Source organism: Mastigoproctus giganteus, chromosome 11 (genome assembly GCF_048544385.1).
Source record: "Mastigoproctus giganteus isolate SK-2022 chromosome 11, ASM4854438v1, whole genome shotgun sequence".
Lineage (NCBI taxonomy): Eukaryota > Metazoa > Arthropoda > Arachnida > Uropygi > Thelyphonidae > Mastigoproctus > Mastigoproctus giganteus.
The window spans coordinates 36,237,814-36,250,818 of NC_143585.1; the positions used below are offsets into that span (position 1 = coordinate 36,237,814).

General features: G+C 35.3%; 1 protein-coding gene across 2 annotated transcripts in view; it reads left to right on the plus strand.

The window, feature by feature from the left end:
* The window catches only part of LOC150077905 (fibroblast growth factor receptor-like 1), a 131,286-nt gene that overhangs the window by 96,006 nt on the left and 22,275 nt on the right, over window positions 1-13,005 (plus strand). For both annotated transcript variants that reach the window (XM_090384784.1, XM_090384783.1), the window contains exon 3: window positions 8,296-8,580. In XM_090384784.1, coding sequence (XP_090240910.1) covers window positions 8,296-8,580 — 285 coding nt within the window. The remainder of the gene's footprint in view (window positions 1-8,295; window positions 8,581-13,005) is intronic.

The following is a 13,005-nucleotide window of genomic DNA, read 5'->3' on the forward strand; positions in this document are numbered from 1 at the left end:
AAAAAATTGAATGCACCTGAAATTTAACGAATGCGTACATTTCGTAACTTGTTGTTTAATATGATGGTAATTATTGCTTCCTTTTTTCGGCTGTATCAGGCCATTCACATAATTGAGATAAAATAAAATCACATTAATTTAAAATTAGCGAATGAAATTCATCAGGATCCGGTAACTTAAAAGGCGGCAGGGTTAGGTTATAGCAAGCGACTTTTCCTTTTTGTGAATGCTAATTATATACTTTGCTCTTCATTAACAGCGTAGCTGATTTATTTATTTATTTATTTTTGTTACTTTGCGACACTTTGGTTCATATTTTTGATCATACCATTAGTCATCTGTCCTTTTCCTCCTCTATTCCTCCTAAATGTGTGACATATTTTGGCGTCGCCACTGTCTCCTGGCTTTTGCCTTCCCTTTAGAGAACTTTTCCAAAGAGATTCCGGGAGATAAGAGAAATCCCGTAATGAATGCATGGTGGGTGGGTGGGTGGGTAGGTGTGGCTGGGTTTACCTTCTTGGTCCGAAGATGGATGACTGTTCTTGAGACATCTCGTCCAGCAATAGCTCGTTTTCTTAAAGTTTGCCGAAAGGCCTAAGGAAACTTAGTTGAGCGCCTCACTTGACATTACGATGTGCTTTGTATTTGAACTGAGCATTTTGATTTTTGTGCATCTTTTGGGATGCGTAGCAAATGAAGCACTTTAATTGAATGTAGTATATGCTTTTGAAATATTAAACTACAGAAAAAAAAATTAAGATTTTCGCCACCCAAACTAATTCCTAAGTGTCATTCTGACTATAGTATTTATGATGCTGAAAGGAGAAAAATCTATTTGAATTGCATTGAGTAGGACCATCGGAAGAACGTTAATTATCTGTCCTCTAGGTGTTAATTAGCCTGGAAAGATTTTCGCTACTGGCCTGTGAATACCAAGAGTTCAAGGACACCTTGGGTGCTACACGTTTCATTAGTGTTGTCAAGGTAGTGGCTTCACTTGTCTAAAGCTGTTGAAGGTCGAATACTGGTTGCAGAATGATTCTCATTAAACGCCGTTGTATTATATATTTTCTAGCTTTCAAGAGGCGCAACTAATCTGTTCATAAGCTATTTATTAAACTTCTTTGAAAGGCAGCGTTAGTTTCTGCTAAAAGAGAGGCCTCAAAACTTTTCTGGCACTAAATGTATTCAATAGCCTTGATGTCTTTTGTAAACAGATAGATGCAAAGGCATTGAACTCTGCATGTATACTAAAGATCTGTAGAGCAAGACCCCAGGGGATTACTTATGACCTACCTAAGATTTTTTTCAAGTGCATTGTAACGTTTTACAGGTATTATGCATAAATCGTTTTGACCTCTCCTGGAAGGTTATCCCACCCTGTCAGTGGTTGCCGACGCCCTCTTCTGATCTTGGTTGTTGAAGACTCCGTTTTCGGTGCGATTTATTGTTTTCCCATGCTTTTTTTGGTAGTAGGTAGGCAGAACATTTTTTTTTTTATTATTTCGCAATGTTTCAAAGCTGCAGCGAAATCCTTTGAGCTATGTTCTTCTGGAATGCCGTAGACCATTGTCTGTATGGGCAGCGCTATAAAATTTATTATTTACATCTAAAATATTTACATATAAGACCAAATGCAACATCATTTCGCATGCTTTCGCCGCTTTGGTTATTCGTATTGTATTGATCAGTATAACGCATATTTATATAATGAAGAAATTAAGGATTAATTTACAGGGGTAAGGGCAAGTTTCATGGTTCCTTAAAGCTATCTAGTTGTAGGCTATTATCCTGTCGCTTTTTTAGACTTTATCCCTTACAAACCTGTAGAAGCCAACATCAAGAATTTGTGCTCTGGGTGCATATGTCCTTTCGCCCGATAGAACTTAAATAAAAAAATAAATAAATCTGCAGCCATTATTAATCCACTGCAGGATGGAAGTCTCCTCAACTATTCATGTTGAGGGAAATGGGCAATAATCTGCCACACTGGTCCAGTGCGGGTTGGCAAATCGACCTATTTAGCAATCAGGGGCTTCAACCACGGTCTACTCAAACATGTGTGTGTTACTGCACCCCGTTCCTAACCACTCGGCTACGGAGGCTTTATTATGTGTGTGATGGTAATCCGGAGAATGCTTTGAAAAGAATTACGCTGTTCCAACTCTGAAGCAATATGGTAGCAAAGTGATGATTTGAATCTACCTTTCGCGGTATGATGTGCGATAATGACTTGGAATTTGAATGTTACAGATTCTTTTAACTTTTTTTTTTTACCTAGGCTTCAGAAGTGATCGTAAGCTCCTTGTGGATAGCTTATCCTTGCCCTCGTCTTGATGAGGCATCAAATAAAGCCAGTCGGAATGAAATTATTCTAAAAAAAGGCAAACGCAGACAGTGGTCAGGAGCGAGAGTGCTGTAGCAACGCTGTTTGTGTGGACCCTGGTTCAAGCTTGCGTGATTGCTAAATACAATTAAAGATTATACTGATGATTTATTGTACACTCCTCTGACCACCTAGTGGTCATGCCGGAGTATAAACACATTTTTCTAGTCACAGGCCCAAATATTTTTATGGGGGATTGCAAAATTTATTTTGTTAATATTACAGTAGTTGATTTGGTTAGGCCAAATAGAAAAGAATGGGATTCATCGAACTTTGTGGTTAATTGTACTTGTATTTGTTACTTGTTCAGAAAGGTTCGAATTTGGATCCTGCCAATGATGAGAGGAGCTAAACAAAGCGTTCCAAGAAAAACTTAACAGGGCTCAGGTGGTGGCTAGTGAATGTTATTTATCACAAGTCGTCTGTTACGATATTGGTACTTAAAGAGAGTTATTGGTAACAGTCAGTAAAGTCTCTTTTAGGAATCCTCGAGGGACCCTCGCAAAATTGATAAGAGAGAGAGAGAGAGAGAGAGAGTAGTTCTCTTTCTCGAAAAAAAATGATCGGGGGCTCTCTTTGGAAAAAAAAAATAAACAAATAATAAAACAAAAATCTTTTAAGCAGAAAAGCATTGAATATTTTATATTTCTGTATAATTATATTTTGGTAAGTATAATAAGATGATGTTTCTAAATTTACAGAGTACCATTCGCAAAAAAGAAAAACCAAGGAAAAAAGCGAACTTCATTGTTTTTTAAAAAAATAAAAAATAATGTATACCTATCAAATGTTTATGTCACATCTTTTCACGCCGTAGTATATTATTATAAATAATAATAATAATACAGAATGCATATGATTGAATTTATATATTCTGTACTGCATACGTTTTATGAGTTTTTTCTTAATTTTGCGGATATCCAGGGTTTCAATTATTCGGGCAAATTTATTTCTCAACTACCTAGACAATTGTGAATCTGCTGTATATGCCTTATTGTCCATTGCATTCTTGTAAATACAAAAAATATATTCTTTGGGGAAAGAAAGTTATAAATACCTGTTGAAGTTTCGTATTCATTCATGCAATTATTTTAGGAGTTATTTTTTTCATTATTTATCACGACAGTTTTGTATAAAGATTTTTTTTTGCTGCCGATTTACTTGTGTAAGACGCACTTTTTCGAACGTTAAAAATTTCATTTCTGTATTGAAGGATAAAAGAAAATAAAATATCTTTGATCAAGGAAATGAATATTGAAGTAAGCTGTTGAGCTCGGTTAAAGAATCGATTAATAATCGACTTTTTTTTTTAATAATGATTTAAAATTCTTTTGTTAACGTATAACAGTTCAAATAGCATTTTTGCTTTTTACTAGCATAGACCTGACGTTGCCCAATATCCACAAATAAAAGTCTGTTGGCAGACGAAATAGATGCGATCTTTATTGATTTGGAAGTAGTCCCTGGACTCTTGAATTTACAAGTCCGCCTGCATTCCAGCGCTCGACCAGAATGGCAAATTGCTAGTTGATGAGACATTCTTCTCTAATTTACCCCAGAGAGTTCGTTAACAAGATGTCAATTGCGGACAACGAGATTTTAGGGCATCCATATGACAGCTAATGCTGATGTGAGATGCGGAGGTTGTTCTCGCCAGGGCGGGTTACGGTTGGACCGAGAAACAAGTCAGCCTCTCTCTCTGATCTTGAAGAGTAGTGAGTCACTGTCGAGAACTCTATTAGACCGCTTCCCCTAATGTCAAGCGCAAATAGGATTGTCCGTAGATTTTACGGTGTTGATCGTCTTTAGTGCGCAGATAATTTCCCACAGTGCACTTTGGCATGCTGATAGTTGAGTCAGCTTGCTGTGGAATGCAATACTGTTACTAGAGGAAACCTGCTGGGACAGTTAGAGGAATGTGTTTATGCCCGCTGGCTAAAGAAAAGGTCCAGGAAACGAGATGTGATCTACGGATGTTGAAGGTGTAAAGCAGCTTTACATTTAATTATATTCTGAAAATCTAGAAAGCTTCTCAAATCTGCGGAACACGATAAAACCTTGCCTAAGGCTTTACTCTCACTCTTGTTTGAAGCTCGACTAGAATCGCAACAAATCTCAATAGAAATTCAGTGAGTCGTGTAAATAATGCAAATAATTTCACAGAATAAAATCGCAGTCTCAACTGGGAGAGTGTAACTTCCCAAAAATTGCGCTGGTATTAAATTAACTATGGGCTCTTGGAACTAACCGACGTGGCCAGAACTCCAAAGGAGCTAGACAAGGATATGAGGGGAAGGGGATTCTATAAGATTTCCATAGTTTTACGGAATACATGTGACCTACTATAGTTGTGCTGTAATAACATTCTTTACTGGGATGTTCGATTTTTATTTCTGATTATGAGGGCGTTATCCAAAATTTCGATTTTCTTTTAAAATGAATGTTTGCGGGAGCAGAGAGTTGACGCTTTTTTGTATCGACTATTTATTGCATATTTATTTGTAATTTTCACATATAATTTTTCTCTTGTTTAAGCTCTGAATTTTTACATTATCTCTTTTTCAGTTAATTAACTAAGAACGACTGACTGTACGAGGGTTATTCAATGAAACACATTCAGTATGTGACAGTTATCAAAAGAATGGAAAAATTTCTGTATGGTATTGCAAATAGGTAGTATGTCCAAGATAGATTAGCAACTGGTCTGACGTCAGATATGGTATGAATTTTAGAGCATGGAGGTGGGGGAGACGGTCCGCAAATGTCGCCAATGAATACATTTGTTACCGATTGTTTTAATTGCTAATGAATACAATAGTTAATTAACCGTATTTAGCAGTCATGCAAGCTTGAATCACGGTCCACGCAAACGCGTGTTCTGTTGCATTTTTGGGCTTGATTATTCGGCTACGTCGGACTTAAACACCTCAGGAAAAAAAACTGATAAAACTTTCTCACCTCGCAACGGGAATCGAACAGAGACATTTTCCACGTACGTAGTGTTGAAAGTACGGTGATCGTAACCACAGTGTAACTGCAAAGGCAAGTCAAAAGAGCACTGAAAATAACTGATTCTGACAACGGCCAAACTTTTTTTTTTTTTTTTTTTGAAGTAGGAATAGATAAATTACTGAAGCAATGAGATGCATGTCTCTAGATGCTAAAGGTGATTTAAAAAAAAAAATTCAAAAATTTTTTTAAAAAAAAATACCTTAAATGAGCTTTAATTGAACAACCATAGTATTTATGGTTTGAATTGCATTAAATGATTTTTACATAGAGCTCTGTAAAATGCCCACATATGATCCAATTCATTCTCCAATAGTGCTTTTGACAATTTTGAAATCTTGATGGACTTACCAATGGTTGTTCTGCTGCTGCATACTATTTTGAAGATATGTTTGTTTGTGGTTATCTAAAAATTGAACATTGATACTAACAGTGTTTGTAAAGATGTAAACAGCAATTACAACATGTGGTTAGACATTTGGGTGTCCTCTGAAAATTAAACAAGCAGTGCAATTTGTTATTGTTTCGCACTAGTTCTCATGACTAGCACAATTGTAAATGCTGCTTTTGCACACCTTGTGGTAAATACATCGGTTCAATTCCTATTCACAACTGTTTATGAAATACTAGTCCTCACTAATCTGCCTTCAGCAACCATCCCCCATTGGAATTCTGATCATGTCTCTATCCCTGTGCTCTGGCTCTGCTCTTATATATAGACAATGTGTTATTGTTTGTTATTTAGTTTTTAGGAGCATTAGCAACTAAGGCCATATTGCTCCGGGGATATGCGGTGGTCCTTTCCGCATCCTCCGTATTTGGTGATCACGGGCTTGAACCCCAGTCTAATCAAGAAGCGTGTGCTATGCACTACTGCTCCTGCCCACCTGGCTACGGAGGTGCCACAATGTGTTATGTGGCAGCAGCTGTGGTAATGGCAGATTCACACACAAAGTCATGATTGGGAGTGTTCTTGATGCAAAGCTATCTGTGTACGAGTTTATTTTCATATAGTGGCCAAGTTAGTCCCAGGGAAAAATCTATGCAGCCTTTCCCTGGCCAACCTTTTGCAACCAGTACAGACATTTCTCCCCTTTGTATTACTAATTCTAAAACTCTTCCAGGTTAGTTGCAGAGCTAGGATCCAGTGGGCCCATGTGCAAAAATGAACAGACATACTATACTACACAGAAACTTGTACTTGTGGCCCACTCTGAACCTATAGAGGATGTTCTGACAATACTGTAATACATACAACCATACATATTCAGCAACAGTTAAAATGATAGGACAAAAAGTTTGGGCAGTTGAACTGTACAGTCCAGACCTTTCTCCCTTTAGTGTTATCAGTTCATTGCAGTCATTCATCATAATTCTTTTATTTTTAAATTTACATGCCTGTATGTAAATAAAAAAAAAAAACACCTTTTTATTGCAGAAAGTATATTATTGAAAAAGTAAATTTTGCCACCTTTGAGGCTTGTTACCTGCATGTTGGTTACACAGTCCATACTCATTTGAGCAGCTGTTGAAAATCACTGCCTGAAGATTTAATGTCACAATTGTCTGGCTGTAATTACTTGGTTGTGATTGCTTTTTTTGGGGATATTCACACAATCCATTGTTAGGATAACTGTTTAAATGATGGTAATGGTTATCAGGGATTGATTACGATTATGAAGTTCTTATATAAAAGGTCTGTTCAAAAAGTATATAGATTATGCTTGTTGCTCAAGGTTGAGAAAACAGGGCACACCGTGATTGGAAAAGCATAATGTGTTTAGACATGTCTCATCCTTACCTCCACGTTAAGCTGTTCACTTGCTTATCAATCTGCTATTGTCAGCTGATAATGAAGACTTGTTTTCACATCAATCAGAATTTGCCAAACATTCAAGTAATCTGTGTATGTGTTAAATTTATCTTTAAAATTGGAAAAACCACAAGTGAAATATTTGATCTTACAATAGCATATGGGGACTCTGCGATTGGCTGTACACAAGTTTTTGATTGGCAACAGGGCCAGATTTCAGCACAACTTCAATAAGTAATAGCTTGGAGGCCTTACTATTCAATCTGGTGTTCTTCACATGTTTTGACTTAGTACCACATCATGTCTAAATCTGGCCCTAATTGCAACATCATTTCAAAGAGTAGTGAGTCTTTGGAAAATGATTAACTTGAACAAATTATTATCCTCTGGATTATCCTTATTATCAGTGGTGAAGCTAGGATAGGGTCAGCAGGTACATTGTACTCCCTGATGCCGAAATCTGGTATTGTGGCACTTTTTAGCATTAGGCAATTGGCACCTATTTTTGTGAATGTACCTCCTGACAAAAAATCCTGGCCACGCCACCGCTTATAATCCTCTGGGTTAATCTGACCATGGTGATTTGCTTTTAATTCCAGAGTTGTATGCCTGTCCAATTCTGTTAAAAATTGTAGTATATATATTAATATTCTTCTTCATGTAGATGGTCCAGTGCTTTTTTTCTGTTTGCTTCTGAGCTGAGTCTGATTTTTTACTTATGGTTTTTAAGATTAATTTTGTACAAATACTGAAATGCCTGTTACACGATGCACATTTATAATGTGCTTCATAGAGATGGCCCAGAACTTTCTGCAATATTCATAACTTTGTAGCAATAAAACTGTAAGCCAGAGCATAATTTATGATCCTAAACCAGATTCATTTATTCAACAGTATCTTAAATCAGATTCATTTATGATGAATCTGGTTTAGGATACTGTTGAAACTATCTTTTAAAAAGAATTTTGAAAATTTAATTTAATTTGGACTTAATGTGGATTTTATATAAATAATATAAAAGTATTGATATATAATATGAGTACCTGTTAGAGTGAAAATGTGTTTAAAGAAAGATCTTTTTTCATAGGTCCACCTCAGCTGTTGCCATCATCTGAGAATATTCAGCAAATAGCACAGACAGGAACAACAGTGACCCTTCCTTGTCCAGTTCAAGCAGATCCTGATACTCTGTTTTTTGAATGGCATAAAGACAAAGAACCATTATTAACTTTTGGCGGGGAACGGTTTCGGACATTGAACAGTGGTGCACTCAGAATCAAGGAAGTGGTAGCTGATGACACTGGAGTATATATGTGTCGAGCTGTTAATGGATTTGGAAGTATTGAAGTTAATGTCACACTGCTTGTTTTGGGTATGTGAGTCATATATTGTTTGTATAGGAATTGTATTGTGTGTATATGGTATTGCTGTTAAACTGCTTAGTGCAAAATGTGCCATCTAATTTTTTGAGATTTGCATGCCTTTTAAATACACAGTACTGCTATAGAGGAGTGACGCAAATAAGATAAGATGGATGTGGCTGTTGCTATTGGAAAAATTTTTTGTTCATTTGTTTTGTTTTCTTTTTAGATTGAGTACTCTCACGATATCACTGTTAACTATATCCAACTCTTATTGTAACAGTTATAAGAAATTAGTTACTAATTAACAATAGAAATGTCTTATTTTAACATGTTAACTGCTGTGAGACAATAGCTGTCTCAGCCTTTATGGTTCAACAGGCCTCGAGGCCCTCCTTTTGTAGCATATGCCATTTATTTGTTTGAGCTCTGTGAGGTGACAGATATATCTTGCTATGTATCGTATCATATGGACATTCAAGTAGGCAGCTAGGGATCTCCAATATGATATTTTCTTGCAATTATGTGAATATTGGGTGTACAATCAAGAATAACAACAAAATACTCGGCGGATTTTATTGCACTAGAAAAAGAATTTTTCTAGAATTTTTCTCTTCCTTTTAGCATGGCTGCTTTGTGTGCTTTTATTCTTTGTTTACATTCTAAAAAGAAATTAGAAGGCAACAGACGATTAGAAAAAATTCTTGCATGTTTTGTTTCAACACACTTGTTGTAGAATATTGAAATTTATAAAATAATTGCACTTTGTACTTTATCAGCGATCAGATGTGGAACTCCATCATTCATTAAACTATAAAGCTTCTTATATTTATCCTGTTTAACAGGTGGGTGTGAGAACAATAAGAAAATCTGGTTCGTGTTAGACACTCATCGACACTGCTAGTTGCAGTGAATGCTTTACACACTTGATAAGAAGCAGACAGCGAATCTCAGCCTTTAATTTCTTATACATCATTTAATTTAAACCATTACAAATGCATTGTCAGTACAAGTGCAATAAGTCGGTGCAACTTTAATCCATTATTTCTTAGCGATGATTTCAAATATTCATATATTTGCAATGCATTCATTGAGTTAAATTATGTCAGGAAAAGTTACCACAAATCGATTCTTGAAATTCGAATCTTGAAATTCGAATAGTACCGTATTACAATTCCCAACATTTTTATAACACTAATGTCATTATGTACTTTCATCGATAATTAAACTGAAATTTCTATTTTCTAAATCAGGTTTTAAATTATCCACGAAATGTGGTGCTATAGCATTGGATATTATTGAAGTACATTTTGTTCTTCGCAGTTTGAAATCCTTACTTACCCTACTGTCTGAAAAACGAAATTCACAAATGTCACTCAAATGATCAACTACCCAATGCACAGTGCACAGCTGTGATCAACTATGATCAATTACCCAATGCACAGCTATGAAAAATGTTATGCTGCTTTCTGCCTTTGTCTTCTGTATCGCAATTTTCTTGAATGGCAATACTCTCAGATGCTGAAAACTAAAGGGCGCTTCATCTTTCTTGTGATTAATTTGTAAATACGATGCATTTCAATATCACTTAATTTGGTTGTCAGTGTGCATGTACAATATTTACAAAAAACATTTTAAGTAATCACCATCCAATTTGCAGAGTCAGTTCTTATATTTAGCATCTCTGAGCCATTGATCACAAAAGTTTCAGAGAAAGGAAGTTGAAGATTTTTGAGTGATTGGGGCTAATTCATATTATAATTTTTCATATTATAATCTTTCTCTGATCTGTAAACAAATTTTCAATAAAAGAAATGCTGATATCAGAGTAATAAAATTACAGATCGTTTTGTCAAATTGTAACAAAATGCAAAGAATTGTAAAAAAAAAATGATATTAGGGTCCTCTCTAAATGTTTACATCTACCCATATATTTATTTTATCTGTAAATTGCGTGTGTTCTCTAGTCGATTTGTCTGTTTGCTGGATGAATAAAACCCCAGTTTACTTTGCTATCTATGCCTAAGACCAACTAACTCAGCCACGGAGTATAAAAAGCCCATTAAAGTTCCTTGTGCCATCAGCAGGATTCGAACTGGGGCCTTTTCCACCCAGTGTGCGGAAAGGATGGTAGCGATACCACTGTGCTACCACGCCGACAAATAATAGATAAAAAAAATAAATAAAATAAATCTACAGCAATGAGTAACATATTAGCATCAGTAGCTCACATCTGGTGAGCTGGATATCATCATTCTTCTTTTTCTTGGTGATTTCTTTCTACGTCTGATTCTCTCTCTCTCTCTCTCTCTCTCTCTCTCTCTCTCTCTCTCTCTCTCTCTCTCTCCCTCCCTCTCTCTCTCTCAGGGTAACTCGGGAATTTTTTTTGGCTGGTGCAGCCTGTCCATAATGTACATAATGTAAACTTATGAAAACTGGAATAATAAATTCACTTACATTTAATAATAAAATCACTTATTGCAGAATCACTACAAAGTTGGCATTGCATTGTGCACAAAGCAAATCAATACAATTCAGAGGTGCACATTCATTGTTCACTAAGCATGAAAAAAAAAAAAAGTGTGGACAAGAAAAATAGCTTTTTGAAATTCATATTATATCTTTCTCTGATCTGTAAATGATCCTTCAAGTTTTCAGTAAAAAAAAAAAATAAAATTACTGATACCAGAGGAATAAAATTACAAATCGCTCTGTCAAATTGCAACAGAATGCAAAGAATAGTAAAATATTTAAATAAATAAATCTACAGCAATGAGTAACATATATTAGTATCAAAATTGGACAATGTCATGAATCATTCATAATTTGTGAATGGCCCTCATTCACAAATTATGAATCCACAATTTGTGAACGAAAACTGGAAACAATTTGAAAACTGGAATAATAAATTTACTTAACATCTTCAGCCTTTCTATCAGAAGTGGGAAAAAAATGGTAATGAGTAGATCTTTTTCATGTTCTGAGAAACTTAAAAATGTAGAATCACTGCACTTGAAAATGTAGAATCACAGAATGGTACGTGGTTTGAGAAGAGCTGCAGAACGTTTTCTACCAATAAAACAAATGAAAATCTCTGTGATTGGTTGAATTGTTTTGTTTCATTTCCCACTCTCTTTTCCAGGGGCAGCTCTTCCATAGGCACTGCAGCATCCCCAGCTATTAAATCTAGATATACAGTGAATGGAGTTATATGAAATTTTGTGAAGAACAATGCAATGCAATGAATATTTTTATTAACAGAACCCGCATATAATATGTGCATCCTCTATTTCCAGTAATCATTTCAATAATAAACGAATAATAACATGAAATCATTTCCAACTTTGAAGTTTAATTAACCGTAGGTCTCATTGTGCGCAAGGCAGTGACACATTTTGCATTCCAGTGAATATCTGGTAGTTGGTTGCCATTGGCAACCAGCATATTGCCAATATACATTTTTATGGGTGAAATGAATCAAAGTCACTGTAAAGCTTGCAGTGCAGATTTCATCGTTGACCATGATGGGTGTGTAGCCACAATGTCAATATCTTTTTGTTTTTTTCCCAAATTCCCATTAAGTGTCAATACTCAACATTCAACAGTGTAATTATGTGATTACAGCTTAATTGCGAATTGAGCTTGAACTTGGTAAGTTGAAGTTATATTATGGGGTGATGTGTAAGTAAAACATTATTTCTACAATAATTAATATTGTGTAAGTAATGTGTAAGTAAAACATTATTTCACACATGATTTTGTGAAATTTTATTCAATCATGGACTCCATGCTTCCCCATGAAGTAAATCGCGTGACTGAATAAAATTCAGCAACTTAGTTTTTCACAATTATCTCTCCAAGAAAAAAATGTGATTAAAAAAGGCTGCCCCACACCAAAGATTCAAATTTCTCAGCGGGGAATAAGTAATAATAAGAAATATATTTGCAGTTTTAAAACTGAATGGTACCAAAGGAAAAGTTGGATTTGTGGTTGTGAAGTTAAAAATGCGTTGTTTTGTTTTCCCTGTTTACTGTTCAGAGGTGAGTTAACGTGGATAAAAAGTGGCTTTACAAACATAAACAGAATGAAAGAAAAAAAAAACTCTAAAACATGAGAGTTCGAAGAAACATATTGATAATGTGATTTCACTATCTCTTTTAGGAAGCATAAATATTAAAGAACAGCTTAGTGAGGCCTACGGACTTTCGATCTGCAAACATAACAGAAAAGTTACCAAGAATCGTGAGGTATTATCTAAAATAATAGACTGCATTAAATTTTGTGGATAGTTTGAAATTCCTTTATGTGGACATGACGAAAAAGACGATTCTAAAAATCCAGGAGTATTTAGAGGATTAATAAATTTCGCATGTATGTTAGATTCCAATTTAAAGAACCATTTATTATTATTATTATTAGCCATATACACTGTGCT